General features: G+C 37.5%; 1 protein-coding gene across 1 annotated transcript; it reads right to left on the reverse strand.

The window, feature by feature from the left end:
* Positions 1-5,333: 5,333 nt before the first annotated feature.
* Positions 5,334-25,954, reverse strand: DIPK2A (divergent protein kinase domain 2A). Its single transcript, XM_061193584.1, has 3 exons — positions 24,939-25,954; positions 9,265-9,568; positions 5,334-6,488 (listed from the first exon to the last, which is right to left on the reverse strand). Exons 1-3 carry the CDS (start codon positions 25,593-25,595, stop codon positions 6,157-6,159), a joined length of 1,293 nt encoding a protein of 430 aa, XP_061049567.1. The 5' UTR covers positions 25,596-25,954; the 3' UTR covers positions 5,334-6,156.
* Between the last annotated feature and the right edge of the window lie 1,102 nt (positions 25,955-27,056).

Raw genomic sequence — 27,056 nt, forward strand, 5'->3', positions numbered from 1 at the left:
AGAGCCTTAAGTTATAAAGAGGTAAAAGTCACGGGTGCCTGTGCACTTCCAGCTAGCAAGAAGCCAATTATTTAATCCTTGAATGAAGCCTCTTCTTTCTCTCTGGGCAAACCATCAATGTTTATTTGTTATTACTATGTACTTGTATAGCACTTCACAGCTTACAAAGTGTTTTCCCATACATTACTGCATCTGGCCAGTAAACTTGTAGTAAGAGTCAAAAGAGGAAATTCTGTGTTTCTTTAATGTGAACACTATCTCACAGATGTTAAATAATTTGTCTAGGGGAACAACTGGCAAGTGTCAAAGAAGAGATTTAAACTCTCTCAGAAACATTTAAGTATACATTTTTAATAATTCAAAGATGTCTTTCTTCTCTTTTTCACTGCCTTTTCTCAAATGACATCAGAGAAACATTTTTCCATGGGGGACCTGTGAGTGCTAAGTGTTTGAGATTTCTATTTGTGGCTTTAACAACAAAAAAATGACTTTTTAAAAGAGAATATTAGTTTCAGAGGAAGATAGAAAAGATCTATACTCAAAACTTCATTACATCTGAGTACACCAGTATCATTAACTAGTTTCATGAGACCAAAATCTGCCTGTAACTTCTAATTCCTACCTTATTCTACTTCCACAATATTTGAAAATAAGTTATGTCTGAAAATCATTACATAAAAGGACCACAAAAATATAGTGTCCCAGTAATAGTGGAAAAAAAAAAATCAAAGAAACTCAAAAATACAGGCATTGATTAAAAAAAAAATTCTAGAAGGTTGACTTTTAGAATTGTTAACGAGACAACTGAAAACACCTTTCAAAGCAAGTCTCAGGAAATAATTTGGGTAACCCAATATTACGAAGTGATTACTTAAAAAACGTAAAGATAACCTACATGAGAAGTCCTTAGGAGACTGTAAGTGTAATTAAGTAATTTGCGTAGCTAAAAAAGGAAAAAAATGAATACATATTACAAGAAACTAAAACCAATAATCAATGTCTTTAAGTATAAAAAGAAAAAATGGAAAAATAGTGAGACCACTCAATGTCATTGGAGAGCCACTGGTTTTGTTTCAGGATTAAAGTAAAATACAGAGAGCATTGCTTCTGCTTGTCCTATTTTCATCTAACAGCCTACAGGTGACCTCTTTCAGTATTCTGAGTCACCGAAACACCTGAGATATACAACTAAAAGGAAAACAAATTAACAAAATCCCAAGCCTGACTGCATAAATGTTGAGCTTATTTTAATGGTCTGTCACCTTACAAGGCAGACTTTCTTATAGGTCTATATAGTCTTAGAACTTGGGAGTATAAGGCATGATGTACAGTTTCAAGTTATCTGTAGGATAAAGAAAGGTGAAAGGGAAAAAAAAAAAACTTGAAAGGCTGAGGTAGATCCCTAGAGACAGAATATATTAGTAAACTCATGTTGGGAAGAGTAACCTAATCTATATAGAATCTATGAGGCCTAACATTTCAAGGTCAAAGTAGAAAAGATCTTACCCTTTTATTGCTCTCACTCTCTACTCTTCTCCATCTCTCTCCTTTTTACCTTTTTTTAAAACATTTTTTTAACATCTTTATTGGAGTATAATTGCTTTACAATGGTGTGTTAGTTTCTGCTTTATAACAAAGTGAATCAGCTATACATATACCTATATCCCCGTATCTCCTCCCTCTTGCGTCTCCCTCCCACCCTTCCTATCCCACCCCTCTAGGTGGTCACAAAGCACCGGGCTGATCTCCCTGTGCTATATGGCTTCTTCCTACTAGCTATTTTACATTTGGTAGTGTATATATGTCAATGCCACTCTCTCACTTTGTCCCAGCTTACTCTTCCCCCTCCCCTACCCTGTATCTTAATTGGGATTTTTCTACTTCTTGCCCTCACAAATCTTCCCCTCCCCTAATTTATTATAAATTGAGGATATGGATGTAAACGTTTTATGCAATTATATTCATATGCTCTTGTCCTCAACTATATGCTTCTGGTTCTTAAAAGTTGCCACATGGTATAGGAGAAAGAGTGTTGAAGTCAACCATAACATCAATGTTGGGCCCCAGGTCTGCCACTACCTATTTTTGTGACCGTGGGCAAATTTTTCAAAAAAAAAAACTAAAATGCCTTTATCCAAAATTTAGACATATAGACAAATTTAGACAAAATTTAGACTTAGTATACGTAGTTTCATGGTTTTTCCACATATTAAGGCAAGTGCAAAATTAAAGTAGATGAGGTTACTCAAGACATCCACCTTATTGTTTAGTTGTTCAAATTTGTTTCCACTTGGTTTTAAAGTAGATTTGTTCAAATCAGGATACAAAGGTGACATTTGCATTTACTTTATCTGTTACTAAAGTCTCTTTTAACGTATAGGGTCCCCCTCCTTTTCCTTGCAATTTGTTAAACAAAGCCAAGTCATTTATCCTGTAGAATTCCCTGTGTTCTGGATTTTGTTGATTGTATTCCCATGGTGTTCTGTAACATGTTCTTTTGTGCTGTTTTTCCCATTAATGGGTAGATCTAGGGGCTTGATCAGATTCAGGCTTTTTTTTCTTTTCCCTGTCAAGACACTTCATAGGTGGTGCTGGGTACTTTTTCATTGAGTTGTATTAGAAGACACATCATTAAGATTAACCAATGAGTTCATCAGGTGCTGCCATTCAGATCCATTCATCCAAAGTTCCTCATCAGCTTTTCAATTAATAGCTTCAGCTGCCACTGATGTGCATTGCCTAGCTCTTGCCAATACATTAGGAATTTAAAAATGGTGATATTCTAACAATACTCCTTCTGCATACTAACTAGAATAATTCTACAAATTCTTCCCCTCAGTTATTTGATTATCCTGGGGTAAGGCAGGATAAATGCTTCTTTCTCTCCAGGTTTCCAGTTTTCAGAATAATTCCTCAACATCTTTCTAAAGGTAACTGAGTTATTTTGTTTTGTTTTTGTTCACGTTTATCATTTTGAATGCATAGGTTACATATTTAATGAATTTCATTGCATTTCAGTTATTATCCTTATTTATCATATTACTCCATGTATATATCGCCAGTGGTTTAAAGTCCCTGCAGTTGGATCTTGAGCTTCTGAGAAAACATCTTTGAGTTTCTGAAAGCTCTCTTGCTTTGGCGATATTGAGATATTAAGGTTTTAGATGTGAAATTTTTGTTGGAGGAGAAAATAAATGCCTAATGTGCACGGCTGAATCAAATGATATCTCTCGCAAAATAAGCTGGGGCAAGTAGGCTGGGGTACAGATGAAACAAGTTTGGCCACCCGTTGCTAACTTTTGAAATTAGTATAACCACAGTTTATTATTGTTCATTATATTATTCTCTTGTATACATCTGAAAAATTCCATAATGAAGTTCTCTATCCCATCTTAGTAGTAAAAGTTTAAAAAGTCACCAAGTACTACAGAAAAACAGAAGAAAACAAACACACCTTAAGTTCAGATCATACCCAACCAGATAGTTTCTGAAAATTATATCAAAATATATGCAAGAGAAAAAAAAAAACTTATCTATATAACCCCACTTTCCATTCAAGAAAAAGCTGTATATTTGAAGTTAAGAGATAGTCTGAAGAGTGTGATTCTTAAAGTATTCTTTATTAAGATCATTAAAAGTTGTAGAAACAACTTTATATTATAAAGGCACAGGGAGACAGTTCTGATAAAATATTCAAATTAAGCAGTAACTTACAGTACAAAAGACAATTTTAATGCACATACAAACCCCAAATGTCTGATTCAAAAATATTTTACTGCGTCTATTAATGGGCAATGATTAAAAATATAAATTGCTGCTGTATAATAAATATCTGATAGTGAACATCTTGATAGCAAAGTGAACAAAATATTTATTGCTTTTCACATACATATTTTTCCCTGTAATTTTAAATTCCTAATTCTTTTACTATCTTCTCCTCAACTTTTCCAAAGATAAAAGAAATTACACGTAATCTCATGGGGGAAATGGTAGTTATAAAAAACTACCTCAAGTTGCAATCACTGCTGGCAGTGTCTTCTCACTTCCTGTTCTGCAATCACAATCACTCTTCCAAAAAGTAAGATAAATGTCTGCTAAACCACAGAAAGACAACTCCTCTAATGACTGGCATTCTAAGGTTTGTAATGAATACTTATCAAATATAAAAGGTGCTCCATTTTGAAAATGTGTGTTTTATTTGAAGTTTTGAATAAGAGGCGAATGTTTGACAAGTAATTTTACCTACTCTCCTCAAAAGTTTTCCAAAGTTGTAAAAAGTCAGCTTAGTAAAATTTCCAGCACTTAAATATTTCTTTGAGGGCTAGTTGATATATGTAATGTACTGATGTATAAAACTTAACTTTATAACGAAGAGATCTTACCCTTCTTCTAGTTTTTAAACTGGGATTAACTTTATTGATTTCCTCCTGCTCTTTTTGTAGCAACCCAGTTGTAGATGGTACAGGTAGAACTTCCATCACAACAGTAAAATAACATGAAAGCATCATCCCAATTTAATGAATGCTCTTTCAACTTAAGAAATACCCACATTAAAGTCTTTGATAATCATTTTAAAGTTACTTAACCATATGTCATGTTCAGACAGTGTGTAGCAGCTAGTAATGTACCTGGCACAGAGTTGATGCTCAATAAATAGTTGCTGAATGAATGAAAAAGAAAAGAAAAACTTGGCTTTGGTTGTGCATATTTTAATCACTTTCTGATTAGAATAAGGTCAGTCTAGAACTAAATACTGCACACTACACCAAACTTTGCGGTAAACAAAAGTTGTAATTTCAAACAGAAAAATATCACCTACGTTAGCGATAGCCAATTTATAAATATATTGTAACTTTAAAAAACAGCCCACAGAAATCTTACACGTTTAACTTTTATCCATATACTTAAATTTGATGTTTTTTATGGTTAACAATTGGGTAATGAAGATCAAGTTGGACAGACTGGCTAAACCTGTCTGCTTTACAGTAAGAATTATTAGTCCATCAATAAATAAAAAGTTATGATGCCATATTAAACTCAAACAATGACTACCACGTTGACTTTTACAAAACTACCAATGAATAAAAGGTACGACATCTTTAAGTTACATATGTTTGGAAGCAGTAGCTTAACTTTTCAATGTAAAAGAATAATCAGGAAGATATGAATTTAATAATGACAGAGTTGAAGTACTGGAAGTAGGATAGTAAAAATAGGTAGGTGACCAATTTAAAAATCTAACCATAGGACTAGGTCTAATATTTCTTTGGCATATGCATTACTATCCTGGAATAGTTAGCATTTAAAAAATACTGGGTTTTTTTTTTCCCTCAATCAAATTAACATCAAGGTATAGATTGCTAGTATACTCTTAAAGCCTTTTAAGGGACAAAAATGACATTTTGCAACATATGCCAAAGTTCATGTTTAGTGTACACTTATAATTTATTGGCATAGAGGGATGTAACTGTTAAACAACCTTAAATGATCTCATGCAATGGTGAAACCACAGAAAGTGGAAGAAATGTATTTACATAATAAAATATTCAGCTTTCTGAGAAAACAGTAAACCTGGGAATCCTGCCCTAATGGTAAATGTGTACCACACAGCACTGAATGAAAACTAGCCCAGATGTAAATGAATACCTATAGTAACCTGAATGTGTAAATTTAATTAAAAACATAAAAATGGGAAAAAAAAACCAAACCTACACATCAGAAGGAAAAAGTAGCCTATAAAACAGGCCAATCTAACTTGACATTCAAAGTAAATACAAGAGATTCACAAAATCATGATCATAATGCAAACTAAGTCAAGTACCAAGTACCCTTTGATACACAAGCCAACATAACTATCAGACTCATTTCCAATAGCTTAACAATACTCATTAATCCAGTCAGGTATTCAGGGGGTAAAGCAGTTAATGATAGCTCAAGCCTCCAAAGTGTAAGAACAAACTTATTTGCAGAAGCATCATGTGATTTTTTGAAATTATGTCTTACTTTGATGGATGTTAACATTAAGATCTATCAGTGCAAGTTTATCATCCTCTGAATGTATTACTTCCAAATTTCATTTTTCCAGATAATTTTTGGTGGTTTCGTTTTAGCCAGTGCTATTTAAATGAAGAAGAGCAAAGAAAAGTTCACCATAGACTACCTCACATTGTTACTTAATTGTGCTAGATATTCACGCAGTTCTTTTGCAGCCTGGAATCTGCCATAGCGCTTCTTTGGGTTGGCGCACTCATCCAGCAAGGCCTCTAGTCGGCCATCTTTGGCAATTTCACTTGGTGGATCATGAAGCAGTCCTCCAGAGGTGCCACGCCAGGTGGCATGTCTGGATAAGAGGTTCTGACAAACAGCATAATAATTGTGGTCCACAGTGGCACGAGCACAAAGAATTTCTTTTGAAAATGATAAGCAAGCTTCCTTATCACAGTCATCAAATTTGCTTTCATACCATACATCCCAATTTTCAGGTTTATCTGTGAAAAGGGAAAAAGGAGAAAGAGAAAAATACATTTTAAGAGAGTTTTCATTGTTTCCCAAAATGTAACATTTGACTAATTAACACAGTATTTGTTCTTAAAATTGTATAACATTAAACATTTAAATATATTAATTTATACACAAACGTTTATTAGGAGTCCACCAATGCCAGGCAGAAGGATCAGACAAGGTCCCTGCTACTAAAAGGTTCAGCGTAGAGCGAAACTCTCCACGATACAGAGAAAGTGCCACACAGAAGTATGACATAGTGTGACGTGAGTACAGAGGAAGCAGTACCTGTGCCTGGGGCTGCAGAAAGCTGCACAGAGGAGAACAACTGATTTAGGTCTTGAAAGATAAGCAAGTCTGAAAAGCAAAGAGGGAAAACAGCATGCTAGGCCCAGGGTACAGTATGTACGAAGGCATGGATTTAAGGGATTGGTCCAGCTGCTTCAGGAAACAATAAATTCACTGTGGTTAGAGCATGAGACAGATAACTGGGGAGGAGGTACAGATAAGGCTAGAAAATAGTCTGTACCTTGGATGGTCATGACCATGATTTGTCTAATAGAAATGTAAATCTGGGCTGAAGACTGGAGGGACTAAGATGGTCCAGGAAAAAAAGCCAGATTGTAGAAACATTTGAGACAAAAATACAGGGAAGTGTATGAGTAAAGTGTGAGGTTCTAACTAGATGACAAGACAGACACTATTAACATAATGTTAATATTTTATACATAAATACAGAGTAATATAAAGTAGCTGTGAGGTATTCAGTGGAAAGGTTCATTCAAGAAACTAAAAGGCCACTGTAGCTGAAGCATTAAGGGCAGTGGAGGGATGTTAAAAATGAAGCAGAACAGCTCCAAGTCACACAGATTGTTCTCCTGTAAGGAGTTCGAATTTTACTTGAAGAACCATGGGAAGTCATTAAAAGCATTAAGCAAAGGAGTGCTAAGATCAGATTTATGTTTTAAAAAAGGAACTACCTGAATAGAAGGAAACCAAAGGAGGAAAGAATTTCAGAAAGTTGTTACTAATCAGTCACTTCACGAATTTGCCAATTGGGTGCTTGCAGATGGTAATGCAGTCTTCTAAGTCAGGTTTAATGGGTTGAGAAATGAATGGAGGCTGAGGAAGCAGAGACAGGCAGTAAGCAGTACTTTTAAAAATGCTGGGAAAGCAGAAAAGAATCTTATGCATACTTGTTTTGGGGAAGGTAAGAAAAATTGGATTTTAAGGAGGAGGGTGGAAAGTTGAAGAAGATAACTGATGCAACAATTTCTCAAGGAGGAATCTATTCTGTTTGAAAAAAATGAATGTGTATTGTTTTTACTAGTTTAGATGATAAAGGGAAGGACGTTGAGGGAGTTGCCACAACAAAATCACAATTTCCCTGTAAAGGTCATTTACAAGAGTTCAGAAAAGAGGGTGAATAACTAAATATGGCCTTTTGCAAAGTGTCTATTTAGACAGCCCTACCATGAGACATTTGAAAAGAATTAGCCAGAGCTAAAGTAGCACTGGAGCAATGCTCACTGTATGAAATGCGAGAATACAGAAGCTATATTGTATTCATTCAAGGTCAGGAACTAGTTGGTATAAAACTGTAACATGTATTCCAGGAATGCCCACATTAAAAAGAAAAAAAAAATTACACAAATATTATTTTTACGAATACTGGAATAAAAGTGTTTTAAAGTTTAGGCAAGTTGCACAACTCTGAATATAATAAAAACCACTGAATTGTACACTTTGAAAAAGAAAAGCATGGTGTAAGCTGCTACAACATTCACAAATGTAGGAAGAGATAAGTAGGAAATGAAGCACTCCAGAGCATGGCATCCACTCCCCATTAAAGGATCTACATGGCAGGTCAAGAAATAATCAGAAAGTAGTTTGCTGAGTATGGAATCAGATCAAGGCATTGAGAAAAATAAAGTATTTAACAAGATCAAGCTGATGTAAAAAGTATAAACCTAATAGACTGCTGTTACATTCACTGCATTCCGTAGGTGCCACAAATTTTTGGTCTCTTCATCAACGGACCCCCATATGACACGAGGGGATTAAGAATACAAGACCTTCACCATGGAATAACAACCCTTCGGGATTTTTTTTACTAAGTACATTAGTTATAGAACTACAGGCTTTGTCCCTGAAACCTTAAAATTCCTATGACACTTAATTTTCAAAACACTTCAGCCATTCTGCCCACCTATCCTTTGAAGAGCTCATAAATAAACGGAGAGCAAAGTTTTAGATGAGACTGTAATAATGTCAAACCAAAGTTAGAGATCTGCAGTGCTAGGAATCACCTAAATGGTTAAAAAGAAAAAAAAAATCACTAAAGGGACCTTACAGAACAATGAAACACAGAATATCACTGTAAGAGACTCCACAGAAAAATATGGACTCCACAAAAGCAGTATAGTCTCTCTGGTAGCCTTTAACTATATAAAAACTTAATTCTGCATTAGATCCTAAAGCACAGCATAAAGCAGACAGTATGAAAAAGACATGTGTACACCCCCCCCCCACACACAGTATATCTGCGTCCATTTGAACCTGAAGGGTATTTTCTAAATAAGGACAAACTGTGACTAAGAGTACAAGCGTAAGTATAATAAATCAGTATCTGTTTACTGATACTGGTCAAATAAAACAAAGAAAGATGCAAGGTTGTCCCTCTAAGGAGGAAATTAAAGGTTTGCTTCACATAAATGTAAACATTATTTTGACATAGACAAAATCTAAAAGTTATATACTTACTTTGTCTAATTAACCTTTTGTCAGCAACCAAAACATTTTCAGCATCCACAATGATCACCTTTCCATCTCTAGGACCAACTGCAAAATTGTCAAAGCTGACGTCCAGGAGGTAGAGTGCAAATTCAAAGTCATTGTTTGTCAGCTGCTCTGCTATTTCCATTAATTGCCAAGCGAGGTCAACTCGTTTCTCCCATGGTGCATTAAAGTAACTCCACAGTTCTTCTCCAACATAATTTACAGCCACCATTCTTCCACAAGCTCCAAGATATTTTGCAAATGGCCAACCTTCATCAGATGGAAAACTCTACAAAAGAATTATCTTATTATAAGAGATTCTGATGAAGATATCCTAGGTCTACCCCAGATCCTCTGTAGGGATTTCTACTAGGCATGAGCTTGGATTTTCTTTTTATATTCAATAGTTCAATAGAGATCAACTTTTTTTTTTTTTTCTTTCTTTCTTTCTTGAAGTATAGTTGATTTACATTCAGTTATACATATATACACATTCTTTTTTTAAATATTCTTTTCCATTATGGTTTATCTTAGGATACTGAATATAGTTCCCTGTGCTATACAGTAGGGTCCTGTTGTTTATCCATTCTATATATAATAGTTGGCATCTGCTAACCCCAAACTCCCAGTCCATCTCTCCCCCACTCCTTCCCTTCCCCTTGGCAACCACATGTCTGTTCTCAATGTCTGTGAGTAACTTTATTTCTTCTTTAACTCATACCGTTACCATGGACGTGAAAATTTTTTAATAGATTACATTATAAAGCTAAAATAAAGTAAGTCTTTCTTATCAAAATCTCAGAACCAAATTGATCAACAAAACACAAGACACCTTCTTTATTACCAGATCTAAAAGCATGTATGTTTTCCTTTATCTTTTTGACTCCTGTAAGTACAATTAACCAATCCTTTCTTCTGAATGAATAGGACTGTAGGCCTATTAGCCAGGGGTGTTTACCAGGCACCAGGCACTGTGTTATGCTGGAAATAAGAGTGAACTACACAGTCTCTAAAATAAAAATTTTAGAAGAAAAGACATATACCAAACAAATAATTATGAGTGTGATAAGTGTTAGTTACTAAAAGGTGGTGCAGGTCCTAAGAAAGTCTTTAATAGGGGCCTTATCTAGTCCAGAGGAAAGCAGGCGTGGAATTCAAGAAGGATTCTTGGGAAGTATCTTCTATCTATACCCAAAGGTTGGTAAAGAGCAATCTGATAACCTACCAATGCAATCTCTACTCCAAGTACCTCTGGTCCCAAGTTAGTCTTGCTTCCCTTTCTAATGCCATCCATCACATTGTCTATTCACCTTAAACCCAACTTCAAAATTATTTATTCTCCTAATCTTGGCAAGATTTTCTAATGGATTTTATAACTACTAGGAAGATTAACATCCTAAAACAAAAATCTTCCAGGATCATGAACAAGTCACTTTCAACCTAAGTAAAATGGCAGGCTTATTCTAAGGTACTCCCTCTCCAAAGCTAAAACACCCAACTACAAGATGAGCAATGGAGTGCAGAAGGGTGAGAAGTATTGTTTTAAACAACTTTTTGGAAGATCACATGACCAGAGGCGTTTTTTAAGAGACATTTTTCAGTCTAGTACCTTTCCTTAAGTTGGGGGAAGAAATTATATAAAGATGATGTTTACACAAACTTCAGGGGAAACAAAGCAAAACACTACAAAATATAAATGTAGCCTACTTCTATTGCTAAAAATTGAACAATCTACATACAAGAGCTGGAGATGAGGCTCTTCTTGGGCCTCTCAAGAAAAGTAAGTAATTTTACCCTGAGCTTTTATAAAATTGACAAAACTCAATAATACCCTTACATTAAAACTTTTATCAACTTTAAAACAAAAAAGATTTTTAGAACCAAACTTCATCCATAATTACCTATGTTCATTTGTGTTTCCTTTCAACTCTATCAATGTGTAATAACTGTATTTGTTCTTAGTACATATACCTTTTTTTCTTTTAAATTTTAAGATCTGGAGTTTTGTGATAAAATACTAATTATGTAAATTAAAAATTTAGATATGATAGTATGAATCTTTAAATATAGTAAATGAATTGATTCAATTTTGTTCAGAGACAATATCTACTGATTCTTTAATAATTAGAAGAAAGTACATTTTTAATCTTATTACCTGAGATTTTAAAATTTCTTGTGGGCAATGGGAAGAGTGACAGATTGCTCATGTCCAATGTGACATGCAAAAACTGCTAACCACATGTTATTTTCAACCTTTCCTACCAACTTAAAATACCTCCACAACCTTGAAAGTTTATTTAGACAAAATGATTACAAAAGATTTAACTATTTCCCAGAAGTATTCATGTATAAAACCTGACATATAAATGAAAGCACTGAAAATAATACGTGCGATTACATAGTTTTGTCGTGCAAAAAGTAAACGAAAAAACTCCTCCATAAACTATTGGTATATTACTCACATGCCATATTGTAGAACAGATACAAACATATCTTTGTGAAAATAAAATGGTCTTTGACAACAGGAGAAAAGGGAACCCTGCCAACCTCTGCACATGTACAAATGCCTCCTTGTTTTTGGAGGCTTTCCAACTGGCAAACGACAGTCAGATATACACTTCATTACTCAAGTCCCTCATGGAAGATGATAAAATATATGAACAAATGTCATACTGAGCAACTTTACATTCATACAGTAATTTCTGACGTTAGCTGAAATCCTGTTATACCTCATTTTTAGAAGAGCGCTACAATTCTTTCATACAGTTTGCTACCTAATCTTTTGGAAGAACTTTAACAAATGAATTCACATCACTTGCTCATGAGAAGAATGTTCATTGTGTAGTCAAAATAGTCAGACTTCATTAATGAGAACAGAATTCTATTGAGCATTCTATTGAAAATGCTTCAAGGAAGCCAAAATATTTATAATTTGTATTTAAAACAATTCTGGCTTAGAATCAAATTACCATGATGAAGGAGACTTTGAGAGACAAACTTTTAAGATGTTACTGCTTGGATTTATTAAATATATCAAGCAATAAGAAACACAACTTCTGACTTCCTGACTACCCAACTCCCACAGTGCACAAAACACAGTAGCTAGGATAAGAAGTATACTGCTGAGGTCCACATTTTTTTTCTTTAAACAAAATCTTAAAATCAGATTTTCAAACTGCCTAGCACAACAGGCACACAATTTAAAGTAACCTGAAATAAAATGCGTGTATTTCATTTTTATTTATATTTTTACTTTATTTTTTATTGAAGTATAGTTGATTTACAATATTGTGTTAGTTTCAATTGTAAAGCACAGTGATTCAGTTATACATGTATATCCTTTTTCAGATTCTTTTCCCTTATAGGTTATTACAAAATATTGAGCATATTTCCTGACGCTATACAGTAGGTCCTTGTTGGTTATCTATTTTATATATAGTAGCGTGCACATGTTAATCTCAACCTCCTAATTTATCCCTCCCCCCCCTGCCCCTTTGGTAACCATAAATTTGTTTTCGAAGTCTGTGAGTCTCCTCCTGTTTTGGAAATAAGTTCACTTGTATCTTTTTTTTTTATAAAGATTCCACAAGCAATATCAATATGACATTTGTCTTTCTCTGTCTGGCTTACTTCACTTAGTATGGTAATCTCTAGGTCCATCTATGTTGCTGCAAATGGCATTATTTCATTCTTTTTTATGGCTGAGTAATATTCCACTGTGTATATATACATCTTCTTTATCCATTCCTCTATTGGTGGACATTTAGGTTGCTTCCACATCTCGGTTATTGTAAATAGTGCTGCAACCAACACTGGGGTACATGTATCTTTTTGAATTCATGGTTTTCTCTGGATATATGCCCAGGAGTGGGATTGCAGGATCATATGGCAACTCTTATTTTTAGTTTTTTAAAGAACCTCCATACTGTTCTCCATAGTGGCTGTACCAATTTACATTCCCACCAACAGTGTAGGAGGGTTCCCTTTTCTCCACACTTTCTCCAGCATTTATTGTTTGCAGATTTTTTGATGATCGTCATTCTGACTGGTGTGAGGTGCTACTTCATTACAGTTTTGATTTGCATTTCTCTAATAATTAGAGATGCTGAGCATCTTTTCATGTGCCTTTTGACCATCTGTATGTCTTCTTTGGAGAAATGTCTACTTAGATCTTCTGTCCATTTTTTATTGGGTTGTTTGGTTTTTTATGATATTGAGCTGTATAAGAAAATGTGTGTATTTTACAGGATTATTTACTACTGAAAAAATGTTTATGAACACTTTTCATGTGAAGGAAAGAGTCTTTAAACCTGGAATGGTTTAAATTCTAACTGGATTGGAGGCACTCCAATTAACTGTTCAGGGCTTTTCATCAGGCTTGAACATATATGTCATAAAGTGTAGTATGTGAAGTTTTTAAAACTATTAGTTTAAGATTACACAAAGGTACATAATAGTTACAAAACAATATATTTACTACTCTATTACTGTTTTTTTTTATATTGAGTAGGTGACTACCCAAAGAAAGTCTACAGAGTATTACTACCAATTTAAAAATTAAAAATGGAAATTTAAGTATCACATCAAACATGCTTAACTCTAAGATTTAAAGCAACATTAAATGCCTTCACTGTTAATTTACATAATAAAAAGTACTGTGACTATGAAACCTAAGATAAATCATCATGTCTAGGTATCTTTTAGCTTAAAGCCAAGGTTTCGGAAACAAACAAACCCACTAGGATCATCTTCATTTTATGAGAAAATAAAATGAAGGTGACATAAAACATATATAATCAATAAAGAGAAAATTCAAATATTTTATACTCTTTAAGGTATATAATATTTCATAAAATTTCTATATTTAAAGGCTAAAACAGTATATGAGCAGAATAATGGACTTGATATCACAAGTCTAGCTTTTGAGTTCCACCTTCACCTCTGCATCTCACTAGCTGTGTGATGGTGGCAAAGCCAAAACTTTTTAGAGCTTTAGTCTCTTCCTCTGTAAAACTGGAATAATATTTGCCCCATATTCATCAGGGCAATGTAAGATCAAAGAAAAAAGCATGAAATGTACAATTTACTACTGCTTTATAAAGAATTGCTTACCAAAACATTTTTATACTTCCTGTTTAAATCTTCCTATTTATATAAGTCCAGACATTCATCAATAGAGGTGCTTGTTTGCAAACCGCCTACTGAAAGGCATCTACAAATAATGAACACCTTCCAAACGTAGCCAAGAACCACTAAACTAGAAATCTATCTTCACTGTCCTCTAGTAGTTTTTAATTTACAAAGGAATGTATAAATTAGTTACCAAACTTTAAAAAGGCTCAATGCTATGAGAAATGTATAGGGCATCCACAAGCACTAAAAATATAAAAAATTTAAAACTTGGTAATATGTATAAACACAGCATTGTAATTCGATTTTCATTTATAATAGGTAAGTACCACAAAGTAAATTCTAAATGCTGACATAACTATCACATATCTATTCATCAAAACCAAATGTCACAACACTTTATGTGACCAATAAATGGTCATGTGAAATCTAAGAATTCTAGATTTGGAGGGTACCTGAGTTGTAAATACAGTTCAACTTTATCAGCATAGTTTAAGTGATTTGCCTCAAGTCACACAGGTAGTTAAGAGGTGAACTCAGGCTAATACAACCCCTCAATCCAATATCCCTCTGTTTCAGAAGTTTTCAGATTTTGGAAAGGTGACAGTACATATATTTCATACTCATATTACGCAACGCCTCAAGGAGAGTCTGGGGTAGCACCTCACAAGAAAACATATTACACTGCAAAAATACTATAAGCTTATTCATCCTAAGAGGGATAAAGCACATACATTACCTCGTGTTTTCACATTTGTTTGTTTTTAATTTGACGAAACCTACTTTTCTTCAGATTTTTAAATTTGGAATTACAGATAAGGGATTGTAGGTCAACCCACATTTCATTGAGTACTACAAGCAGGTGGAGTAAAAGGCAGTGAGACAGTTACTGTGGAATGAAAAAATACAAATCTTGAATTAAAAAATCCTAGATCTAGCCTAACTCCATCATGAAATGCTAAGTAAAGAGCTGTAAATAAAACATAGTCCCTATTCTAAGGAAGGCTTTTTAGCCTGAGTTAGGAAGATGATTATTAAACATGTATAAGTAATAAATTATGGAATTTGTTGCAAATCACAGAAAAGTATACAAGATGTTGAGAAAGAAGAGTAGGGACCTATTTTAGATGGTGTGGTAAAGGGCAGTCTCTCTAAGGAAGTGCTACTTAGGGAGAGATCTAAAGGATGAGTATAATGTTACGTAGGGTGGGGATGAGGCAGTTTAGAATGTTGGAGGCATATGTTAGAGCCAGAAACTGTCCTCTCAGAACTGAAAAAAGTCCAAAGCAGCTGCAGTGAAATGAGGAGGGAATTTCTTGAGGTAATGGAGTCTGGAGAGGGAGGTAGGGATCAGATCACGTTGGGACTTACAAAACAAAACACAAACTCCTCAACATGGTCCACATGCCATGAAAAAACAAAGTATGTGTCCAAGCCTTAACATTCAGAAACATCTTACTTATTGGAGTTAGTCAATATCCTGTGGTATATAACATCATTCCGAAAAACAAGTTTTTACGATATTACAATATCCTTTCATCAATGCCATTGTCCTACCAGATTAATTAGGTCATTTTATTCTATTATGTCAGAATACAGTCCCCAAAAAAGGAGATATGGGATGTATAAGAAAAACTGATAGAACAAAGTAAGGTCAACTCTAAAGAGTTTGTGTTCTATTATCTTTTTCTCTCCTTACATGACCAAAAGTAGAGTTTGCATACTAAGTTTAAAATATCCGAATTCCTTTCATACAAAAAACGTAAAATATTTTATAGCCATTTATTATCTCACAACATTCCATTAAAAGAAATATAACTTTGCAGTTCGCCTAAGAAGGAAATGTGTTACAAGACTGGCTCTTTTTTTTCAAAGGAGAAAATTCCTAGTAAAAAGACACTGACTTGAAAAAGAAAATCCATTAATAGTCAAAACATGCAATCTAAAATCTAGTTAATAGGTTTTCTAAAGAACTGGCATTTCTACACGTACACGCAAATTTAAACTTGAGAACATTTTTAGAAAGTAAATTATCAAAAGCATAGAAAATGCTTAAAGGTTCAATTTGAGCTTCAAAATTATTTTTAAAAGCCAAAATTTGAACAAAATCCCATTGTAGTAATGCATGTTGTAACAGCTGTTCATAGAGATTAGTCAAATGCGCTGGTGACAGACTAATGTGTTCACAGTTTTGTGAACTGTCTGGAGGGAAAATATAGTAGAATTACTGGGATGATTTAATGGTTACCTAATTTTTGATAAAATTTCTCTAAGACCTCAGCTTCTTAATTTATACTGCCCAATAGTGGCCAAAATCCATTGCAAATACTGTAGAATCTTAATAATCTCAAGATTTTCAAGTCACAGGATATGTTCCATTTATTTCATTAAATAATTTTCTGAATGCCATTTCCACCCACCTAGAATTCCAACAATATTAAGCAATGCCTTGAAAATAGCATGGTTGTGTTATTTCACTGAATATCATGTCCAACAGCTGTATCTAAAATTGGAAACTAATGTCAAAACACATCAAAAACAAAAAATCTACCAAGTTTAACAGAAATAACTCATCTTTTAGAATGAGTAGCTTAAGAAATGCTCTCCCACACCAAAAAAAAAAAAAAAAAAATCACTTGGCGACAAATTTTAAATGTAAAATTTTAAATATATAAATATTTAACTAGTCTCAACTGACCCTTTCTTACCTCATGAGAACCAGCAACTGTGATCCATGTTTCTAAGTTGAAAGATATACCTAGAAACACTATACTCAAATATTTACTTCCAGCAAAACAAAATGTCAAATAAAGAAAAAAAAAAAAGATATAAGCAGCTTCCTTTGGACCCAATAACCTACATTACTTTCTTTAGTCAAGACCTGATTTCTTTAAAAAGTCTGGAAAAAAAAAAAAAAAAAGTCTGCCAACAGAACAATACTAACTTCCCCCCTTCCCTTTAACTGAATTAACAGAGCCCTTCAGAAGTAAAGCAAAATACCTGCTAGGAACATACTATCTCTGCATTAAATACTTGGTGCCTGGTTTTAGATTTGTATTCCTGTTGTCTTAACTTTATCATAGCCAAAACAAAACTCTTGGTTCCCCCTACTCCAACAGCCATTCCTTCTCTGGGCCTCCTCATCAACAGTTGCTCGGACCGAAAACCCTGGAGGTATCTTATTTTTCTCTTTCCCTCATACTGTAACCCATCCCAATCATCAAGTCCTGTCAGCTATTTCTCCAAAACATATTGGGTCTAACAGCTTTTCATAACCTCAATTGCAACCACCTTAATATAAACCACCAAGCTTTCTCCTACAAACCAGTGCAAAAACCTTTCTGATTGATTCCTGTCTTATTTCTTATAACCCATTCTCCACAAATCAGGCCCGACTAAAAACACTTCTACTGTTTCCCAGTGCTCTGAAAACAAAATTCTAAACTCATTAAGCATGTTTCCAAGGCCATACAGGATATGGACATTGCCTACTTCTATGATCTTGTGTTCTACCATGCTTTGCTACTCCCATGCTTGATCCTGTTGGGGCCTCTGAATTTGTCATACCTCTTGCTTAAAAACACTCTGCCCTCAGAACTTTGCACCACTGGCTTTTTCTCATCATTCGCACCTCAGCTAAAATGTCACTAAATTCTGACCACCAAATTTAAAATTCTATCCCCAATCCAATTCTCCATCATAGGAATCTGCTTTGTTCTTTTCATAGTATGTAAAATCTAAGATTACCTTGTTCTCTATTTGCTGCCCACATCTAATGCCCCAGAAAGCAAAGACTGCACAAACTGTGCCCTGGCGCGTCATCTTTACTGTACCCTAAGGGCATATAGGTCAGTTCCCAGTACTACGGAGCAATGCTACAGAATTCCTGTCAGATCTTTTCAGTTCATAGTTAAAATTCCAAATGAGCACTAAGGCAAATTATGAAGACCCTGAAACATCAAACTTACCTCAAATAATAAATCTTTTAACATTCTGTCTCAGAGTCTAAGAATGTCTACAAATAACCCAGACGTAACCTCTAGTTTTAAAATTATCATTCATCAATGTACTAAACAAAATTATTAAGCTTAATAATGATTTACAGAGAAAAATTAAACTATTTGCTTTGTATTAGTGAATCCTTACGAAAAACCATGTTTCATACAATATTCACTTTATTCACCATATGGGACAAATCCCTAACCCCCTTTTAATTACTATTCCAAAAAAACTATAGCCTGAAGCAGTAGCTACATAGGTATTTATGATGTGTGTATGTGTATGTAAGGGTGGTGACATTTGAACATTTGCCACAGGAAGAGTAAAATTTACATATTTCTAAGATACCAACACAGTGTACTAAGGAAGTTTACTATAGATGTCTAAAAATGGAATAAGCTGATTTGCAAAGTAATAATATACTGTAAAAAACTTCACAAATAAGGATATTTTGCGTATATTATCTGAATAATCCTATCTCCTTTAAAATAATCCTTTCGATCAGTATTAACATTCCCATTTCACTGAATAAAAAACTCAGGCTCTGAAACATTAAGTGACTTGTTCATTGCCACCCAACAACTTTGTGGTAGTACAGAACGCTACCTCAATACTGTCCTCACCACACCTCCTGGGCCCCCCCAAACCCCTACCTCCCAAATCTACGGGCAAAATCCCATTTATCCTCAGAATTCAATTCCTCTGTGAAATCTTCCCTGGTATCCATTCTTATGAAGATACACCCAGATGTCCCTCCCTAAATGAGTCATCTGACAGGGTGCACAATATCCTTTTTTTTTGTAGGGCTTATTATGATAGCATAATAATTAATGGTAATCAGCCATTTATATACCTACCTCCTATACAGCTAAGCTACTTAGTAGCTGCCTAGAAAGAAGGTTTCAATCCAAATGCCTTATAACAGACTATTTAGCAAATGAGGAAACAAAATTCAGTTCTTCTGACTCTAAGTCCAGGGCTATGTAAGTCCAAAGAGCTTCCAGGTATTTTACAGATAACTTCCTCCTATAATCTACAAAAAGACATAAAAATTGGATAAAAAATTTGATTACATAATTTAAAACCTTTCAAGGTCTATGACCAGGATGAATAACTATCCTCATCTTACACCAATAATTTAGTCTCAAGACAGTTTATGATCATTTACCAAAGTTCATTGCATGTATAGGAAAAATGCAGGGCTTATATTCTAAGGCCATGTTAGTTTAATATATACAAAATGAGTGAAAAGTAAAGAAAGAAAACGTGTCAGCATTCTGTGAAGAGTCAGCAGCAATAACTGCAATATAGGAAGTAGACCAGAGACATAAGCCAGAAAATAAGAATAAAAACCAGCCTGATGAGCCACTGAGAAACTGACCACCTATGTCCAGAAAGTAGATCCCCCAAAAGTAAGCTTTCTACCCCCCACCAACATACGTGAGGAATATGTGCTGATGCAAGCAATGGAAATACGAGGGAAAATAGTTCAAAGATTAGACAAAAGTACAGAAAGGATCTCAGAACTAATAATAGTCAAAAGATATGAACATATCCAGAAAATAGGCTAGGGTGTCAAATGATTTTGCTCCACTGATCTGGAAGTGGTGCTTTCCTATGGCTGACTGTTTCTATAATCTTTCCAAAATAAAAGTCTCCTTCTTTTTTGGACCTGAGTTACACAGATTTTATTGTTTGCTTTGTCAAGAAGCACAATCAAGTGTCAATGAAACCTCAGATAAAAAGCAATAAACAGGAAAAAAAAAACCCTCTAGATTTAAGCTCATTCATTTATTAGATAAAAAGTGCTCTACTCAGAACTACCTAGTCAGAACCATCTCTGAAGCCTAAATCGGGGAGTGCAGGAGTATGGTTACTACAGCAGCAGCCAGGAGGAGAGAAGGAGGTAGCCCTTTAAACTGTGGCTTGAAAAGAAATTCCCGTGACAAAGTCTGGAACATCCTTTCTAGGTGCCAATACCCCACAAGACTCTTAGCTACCTTTAGCTCCAGATTTGTTTCCTTTAAAGGCAGTCTCAAATTTTGATTTGTTTTAATCTGATTTCATGTGTGTAAAAATTTGAGGCTAGGAAGACAAGCTTGAAACAGGACTATCTATCCTGGCCTCCAAACCATAGTAGGGATCAAGTACAAAAACCCCCAACCCCCTTTTATATGAGCTTAAACCCACCAGTTAAAATCAAGCTTAGAAGAAGAATAATTTCTCAAGTCGAGAGTTTGAGAGTCACAGGATGTTGGGGCTGAAAAGAATTTAATCCAGTAGTCTCACTTTATAGCTAAGTAAAGGGAGTCCCATAAAAAGTTTATCAACTGGTCCAAAGTAAGACAATTAGATAAATGGCCATAATCTTTTGTTTACATCAAAAACTGCATCTTAGTGCATCTTAAAAGTACATTCTTTTCCTATAGAAATTATTTTTAAGGACAAAAACAACAACATTCACTCAAAGTTTAATTATAAAATCCATCTTGTAATGTAGGAATGGAATAAATCAGTGTAATTAAAGATATGGTTGATATTCAGAATCATAACTATTTTTAAGGTGATTCATATTCCAAACAAGCTTCAAAACCACTAATCAAATGCATTGGCTAATTAAGTCACTTATTTAATATCTAAGCACTTTAATTATTGAGTGCTTACTATGCATGAGGCACTACATAAAATGCTTTCAATGTATTATGTCATTTACAAGAATAGAAATGAAAAGTTTAAAATCTATAGCTTAAACAATGATAGTTACACACTGTAAATATTAAGGAAATCCCATTAAAACCATGATTCAGAAAATTTAAGACAAAGTTCTACAAATATAATAAAACAAATTCCCACCTCCTTGCCCCAAACAACCAAGAGCTTGCTTATTTCTATAAACAAGACCATCTTCACTATCTCCAAGTCATAACGTCAGAGAGACAGTTTGGGCCTCAGGAAATCCAGACAGCATTTTTCTCCCTTATACACACAATTTTTATAAATTCAAGGATAAGTAAGTACAAATACTGGTAGAAATTTTATCAGTAACAGAAAATATCCTGCTATCTTGCCAAATACTTCAACACCTCAATTTCTGACTATTCCAAAAATTCCATACGAATATTATAAAGTTCCTCTCCACATTTTTTTCTGGTAAGATTAGCATACTTGTAATTAAAATATACCTCTGGGTGAAGTAAAAATGTGAAGAGAAAAAGTAGAAAATAAAGATTCTAGCATTATCTTGTTGCTTGATGCTTATAAAAATTTTTTAGAAGATAATTCTATGGCAGAACAACTTTCCTTAGAATTAGATAACCTGCTGAAGGCTAGTAAAACTATCTAACAATGGGAAGAGAGTTGTACTTCTGTATCATTTCATATTGGGAAATCTATACTACAAATCTGTATAGCCTTACATAGGTAAGGTATGTCCATAACATATCTTGCAGACATTTAAGACCATTCATGTCTCCTTTCAAGGCATAATAGAAACTTCAGTTTGTTACTGTTTCTTAAAATCAGAAGATGCATGTTTAATGGGTTAAATTAATATATACTTTTCAGTTTTTTCTTTAGTACCTTATCAAAAGAGATTTTTAAATGTTTATTTTTGGAAGCATGTTTCCTACATTGGAACTTTCTTAAGAATAGTTTGATGAATTCAATCCAAAAGACTTTTTCTCTCAAGTAGTTAATCTGGGGGCAATATGAGAAAAATCTAGTTTGTTATCAACTGTCCAAAAATTCAATAAGTAGCTCCCTCTCCTGGAAAAAAAAAAAAAAACAGAAAAGAAAAAAAAAAGCAAGTTCCTCTTCAAGCTGTAAAACTCACACTTGTACCCTTAAAAATATTTTTTAAAAATACATGAACCCCAAAATATATAGAGAGCCAAATCTGAGTGAGTTTTTCTACCATTATCAATTAATATCCCAATACTACCATAAACAGCTATTAACAGTTTCACAGAAACCTGTATAAATACTAAAATTGTGTATGTCTGTCTAGCTAACAAAAAGTAATGAACATCATGATGTAACTTAGTGTATAACAATCTTTGTACTTGACCAAAGAATTTTGAGATTCCTTTCACTTCAGTGGTTTTATACTGTCATCAAATTTTAATTATATTGTTCATACTTAACTCATTAGTTTTTACCAAAGATTAAGTGGTTCTATAAAGTAGCAGCTCTATGAAGATCTTTTATTTAAAAATAAGTCTTCTTATTCTACTTGTTTGTTCAACAGTTTAAAAAAAAATACCAATGACTGGTATTAAAGACCCCAAATTTATATTTCACACAGCATGTAAACAGCTATAGAACTAAATTAAAATTTCAATTTACAAATATCACAGTCAACAATGTTGATACATATATTTCTTCACATACTGAAAACAAACTCTTATCCTATAACCCACCTAGCCACCTGCTCACTGCAATTGTGTCAAGTAAGCTTAAATTACAAAAATATAACTGATTCTTTAAAAAAGTTTTTTATCACTAAAGATGAAAACAGAAGAAGAAAAAGTTTAAGGGAAGAGTTCATCAGAAAACAAGATATACGTACACTTGACTGTCTCAACTATAAAGTAAACTGAAAATACCAAGACAACTTCAAGCTTCAAAAACATGTAAGTTTCCCAAATAAAGCAGATTTACCTTAGTGCAAATCAAATGTCAACGTTTCTCATATTAAAATGCCCTACATTTATAGAACTGGATATACAACGTTCTTAAAATATTGGTTCTAATATAAGTAGCATTAACTGATAAAAACCTTTCAATATGCAGCCACTATTATAGTTGCAGAAAATGTGTATTACTAAGATAGCTCTTTACTAAATTTTTGGGTCCCAGAGAATTTGAGAGACTATCTGCTAAGCAAACCATACTGCTAGAGCTTTCTCCAGGGACTAACCTTGCTAACATAAACATCTATTTCTCAAAGAGAAAAAGCAGCTTAAATGGAAAAAAACTTTCAAATCAAATGTACGTATCATAAGTATGGACTTAAACTTCAGAGGCTGACTAGTTTTGGAACTACCGAATAATGTAATTTCTTCGAGGAAAGTTGAACCAGTTTTATATACCATTCACTGTTAAAGAGAGCAGCATTTAATATACAATCTGTACTTTAAATGACCCGTTACATACATCCTACGACGACTTAAAATTTACTACGGTTTTGTTGGAGGCAAAGTACTTATTCTGTGTTAAAATTATTTGGCTGAACTAATCAAACGACGCTGGTTTCTCTTAGTTAAGCTGGGCACCGGAGAACTTGAGAAAAGCCAGCAATATAAATGAATACTGCACATTCCTATTCATGCACTTTAGATTAAAAAAAAATGCACCCCTGTAAAACGCCCCCAGCCATCAGTGACATTCTTAGCAGCGCCGAAAGGGCGTGAAGTATTCAAAATTACTTGTGATTAATTTTACGTCATGTTTTTTTCCCCTTTGTATTTGAAATACAGCACAACTGGTATGGAAAATGAGCAAGGTAACTTTCCCTGCGGTTATCAGGCTAGATCAAAACCCCAACAGTTGCAACCACTATCCAAGGACACTGCACTAAAGGCGAGTGGGAATGTGGATAAACTCAGCAACTTTTCCCAGGGTAAACACAGCTTTGAGAGGTTTTGTTTTCTTTTTGGCTGTTACCACCGGTAAAAAGATCCCAACCTACTCCCCTAAAAGGCTCGTTTGGTTCCAAAATAAAGTCACGAGAGAACCAATAAGTCAGCTAGAAGAGAGATGACTCTCCTTTCCCTGTTTTCTAACCCTGGCCTAACGTTTCACCTTCCTGCAGCCAAATTACCGCATGAATAGAGCAGGTCACAGGATCAGGATGAAAATGTCCGTCTTGGCCTTAAAGCCTCGCAGCCACAAGTCCAACGGGCCTTTTTCCTTTTTCTAATCCCACCCAAAGCACGGCTCGCAGACTGACCCCACCCCTGACCCCGGTCCCCATTCTCTGACCTCATCCTCCCGACTCTGTCCCCAAATTGGCGGCCCCAATTATGTGCCAGGTGAATGAGCTAAGGAATAAAACAAAGACAGACTTTGGGGCCGAAGTGAGGCCAGCCGCGCGGGGTGCTGAAGACGAGACCAAACGCGGTACACAAACACTGGAGAACTAAGAAAGGTCCAAGGGCTCGTGAACACACTGCGCCGCGGAAGCGCAAGCCCCGGCGGATCAAAGCAGAAAGGCAGGGAGGAGAGCCGAAAGAAACTCGGCGGAGAGACATTTTGCGAGCGTACAAGACGCGCTCCCTCTGGCGTTGAAAGATCCGCAGTCAGACCCGAGATGCGCCCGCGCCCAGCTGACCAGAGCAGACTCTCCAGCAGCCGGGTCGCCCTCCGCGATCCCTCACAGTGCCAGGGGGCCCCCCAGCGCCGCCCCCTCCCCACGCCCGCCGCACAGGGTCCTGACCCGGCGACGGGCGCGGGCGGGGCCGCTTCTCCGGACTCCCGTTCCCCCGGCGGCCCTCCCGGCAGGACGCCCCCCGCCCGGGCTCCGCGCCTACCTGTAGCACCAGCGGCTCGGGGTTGAAGGCCAGGGTCAGCAGCAGCTGCATGCGCTCCGAGTCCTTGAGGTTGCGGAGCAGGAAGCTGCCCGAGTCCTTGGTCTCGGCGTAGCGGCGCACCAGGCGGTCGAGCAGACGCTGCGAGGGGCAGTGCACCAGGTCGGACCAGCCCTCCACCGCCTCCGGCGTGAGCAGCCGCACGTCGCCGTTGAGGCGCGCGAACTCGGTGCGGGGCATGGCCTGGAGCAGGTCGCAGCGGGGCCGGCCGGTGGCCCGCTTGCAGATGCTCTGGTCGAGCTGCGCCAGCTCGCGCTGTGAGCCGAGGCGCTTGAGGACCACTCGGCGGCGGCCGCCCTCACGGGGCTCGCCGTACTGCGCGAAGTAGACGTTCTTCACGTTGAGGAAGTCCAGCAGGCGCAGGCGGCCCCACGCCTCGAACACCACCTGTCCGTTGAGGAAGCGGCGGCACCAGCTCGTGCCGAAGCACGCCGGGCACTTATTGAGCTGCAGGAAGCGCCGGTCGGCCAGCTCGTTGCGCTGCCAAGAGGCGAGCAGCGACGGCGAGTGCAGCACCATCAGCACCAACAGGCTGCCCAGCGCCGCCAGCTTCAGCGAGCGGGACAGGCGGCCCAGCTTTGGGGGCACCAGGCGCCACATCCCGCCCGCCGCCCGTCCGCCCGCACCCGGAGGGCGAGGGCACCCCCGGGGCGCCCCCGCCGCGCCGAAACCCGGAGAGTGACTGGCAGGGGCCCCCGGGCGAGAAAAGGAGCGAGGGCGCAGGCTGGGGCTGAAGGCGGAGTAGGTGTGTTAAGAGAGAGAGAGAGAGAGACGGGGAGCGGGAAGGAGCCGACCGGAGCAGGCTGCGACTTCTCCCAGTCACTAGTCTCCTCAACTCTCGAGCTCCCTCCTCCGAGCTCCCCGCCCTCCGACTCCGGCGGCACCTCCTCCAAGCCAGTCAAGTTATACAGCAGCGGGAGGGGGAGGGAGCGCGGGGATCCCACGGCCGCGCGCCCGCGTCCGCCCGTGTGCGCGCACGCGCTCTTCTTGCTTGGGGCGCGAAAGCTGTTGCGCCGGTGGCCGCCCGTCGAGCGAATGGGGTCTCTAGTAAGAGGAAAGGAGGGACTCACGGAAGGGGATGAGAAGCTGGAATGTCTCACATCGAAAAGTAGCAACAGTGTAGGAAGGTGGGAAGGATGAGGTACCCCCGCGTCCCTGCCGCCGCATGCCCCAGTTCGTGCGCGCTGGCTCTCCTGAGAGAGGGAGCGCGGGCCCGGAGGGCGGGGCTGGCGGGGCGGAGCGAGCGCGTCGCGCACCGCCCGGAAAGCGTAAGCGCGGCCTCCCAGGGGCGGCTTTGGGGGGTGGTGGGGGGCGGCTCCATGGGGGCGGAGCTCGAGCTTTTTTGGAGGCGGGGTAAACTCGCGAGCTCCTGTGCTGAAATTACTTTTAGCAACAGTTACTCTTTTATGATTGTTGACTTTTACTGGGGCCTGTTTTTGGCCATTGTGGACACAGTCTTCTAAGGGGAAAAAAAAAAAAAAAAAAAGGAACTGCGGAAACCTATTGCAACCCCTTGCCTCCGCCCGGCGCGCGCGCGGGCTGGAGGCAAGGTGGGCGGAGCGGCGTGCCCCCCCCCCCCCCACCGAGCCTTATACGGGTGGGGCGCGCGTCCGGGGGCGGGGCGAAGCGAGGCTGCGGCGCGAGCTCGAGTCTTCCAGTGGGCCCGCACACCTCTCACTCGCGGGCTGCCCTGCGGAGAAAACGTGGGAAAAGGCGTGAGTTTTGGCGGGACTGTTCGGGGGCTTCACCTTTGGCATCTGTCACGTTTGTGGAGGCATCTTAAATTATCCTGCGTGAGCACGGAAAAAACGAAGTCTGCAAGGCACCGTGATGAAAAAGGGAAAGAAAGATGTAGCGGGAACTGACGCGGCCTGGTGTCGCCGGGAGTTCTGCCCTAGCCATTGCGAAGTAGAAGGGACGAGCATTTGGCTTGCTCCCCGCCAGCTTTCCCAGCCCGGTCCTGAAGCCGTTTCCTTCAGCTCGGGGAAGACAGTGTCCCGGCGCCTCCCCTGAGCGTCCCTGAAGCGCGGGCGGGCGCCCGCCCTCCCCCCTCCCCACGAG

The sequence above is a fragment of the Eubalaena glacialis genome, chromosome 6 (assembly GCF_028564815.1).
Source record: "Eubalaena glacialis isolate mEubGla1 chromosome 6, mEubGla1.1.hap2.+ XY, whole genome shotgun sequence".
Taxonomy (NCBI): Eukaryota; Metazoa; Chordata; class Mammalia; order Artiodactyla; family Balaenidae; genus Eubalaena; species Eubalaena glacialis.

Excerpts from the sequence above, each read along its gene's own strand:
- DIPK2A (XM_061193584.1), bottom strand. The coding sequence starts at position 25,595 with ATGTGGCGCCTGGTGCCCCCAAAGCTGGGCCGCCTGTCCCGCTCGCTG. Across the intron at positions 9,569-24,938 it reads CCGAGCCGCTGGTGCTACAG|AGTTTTCCATCTGATGAAGG; the intron begins GTAGGCGCGGAG and ends ATTCTTTTGTAG. Across the intron at positions 6,489-9,264 it reads CAAAAGGTTAATTAGACAAA|ATAAACCTGAAAATTGGGAT; the intron begins GTAAGTATATAA and ends CCCTTTTCACAG.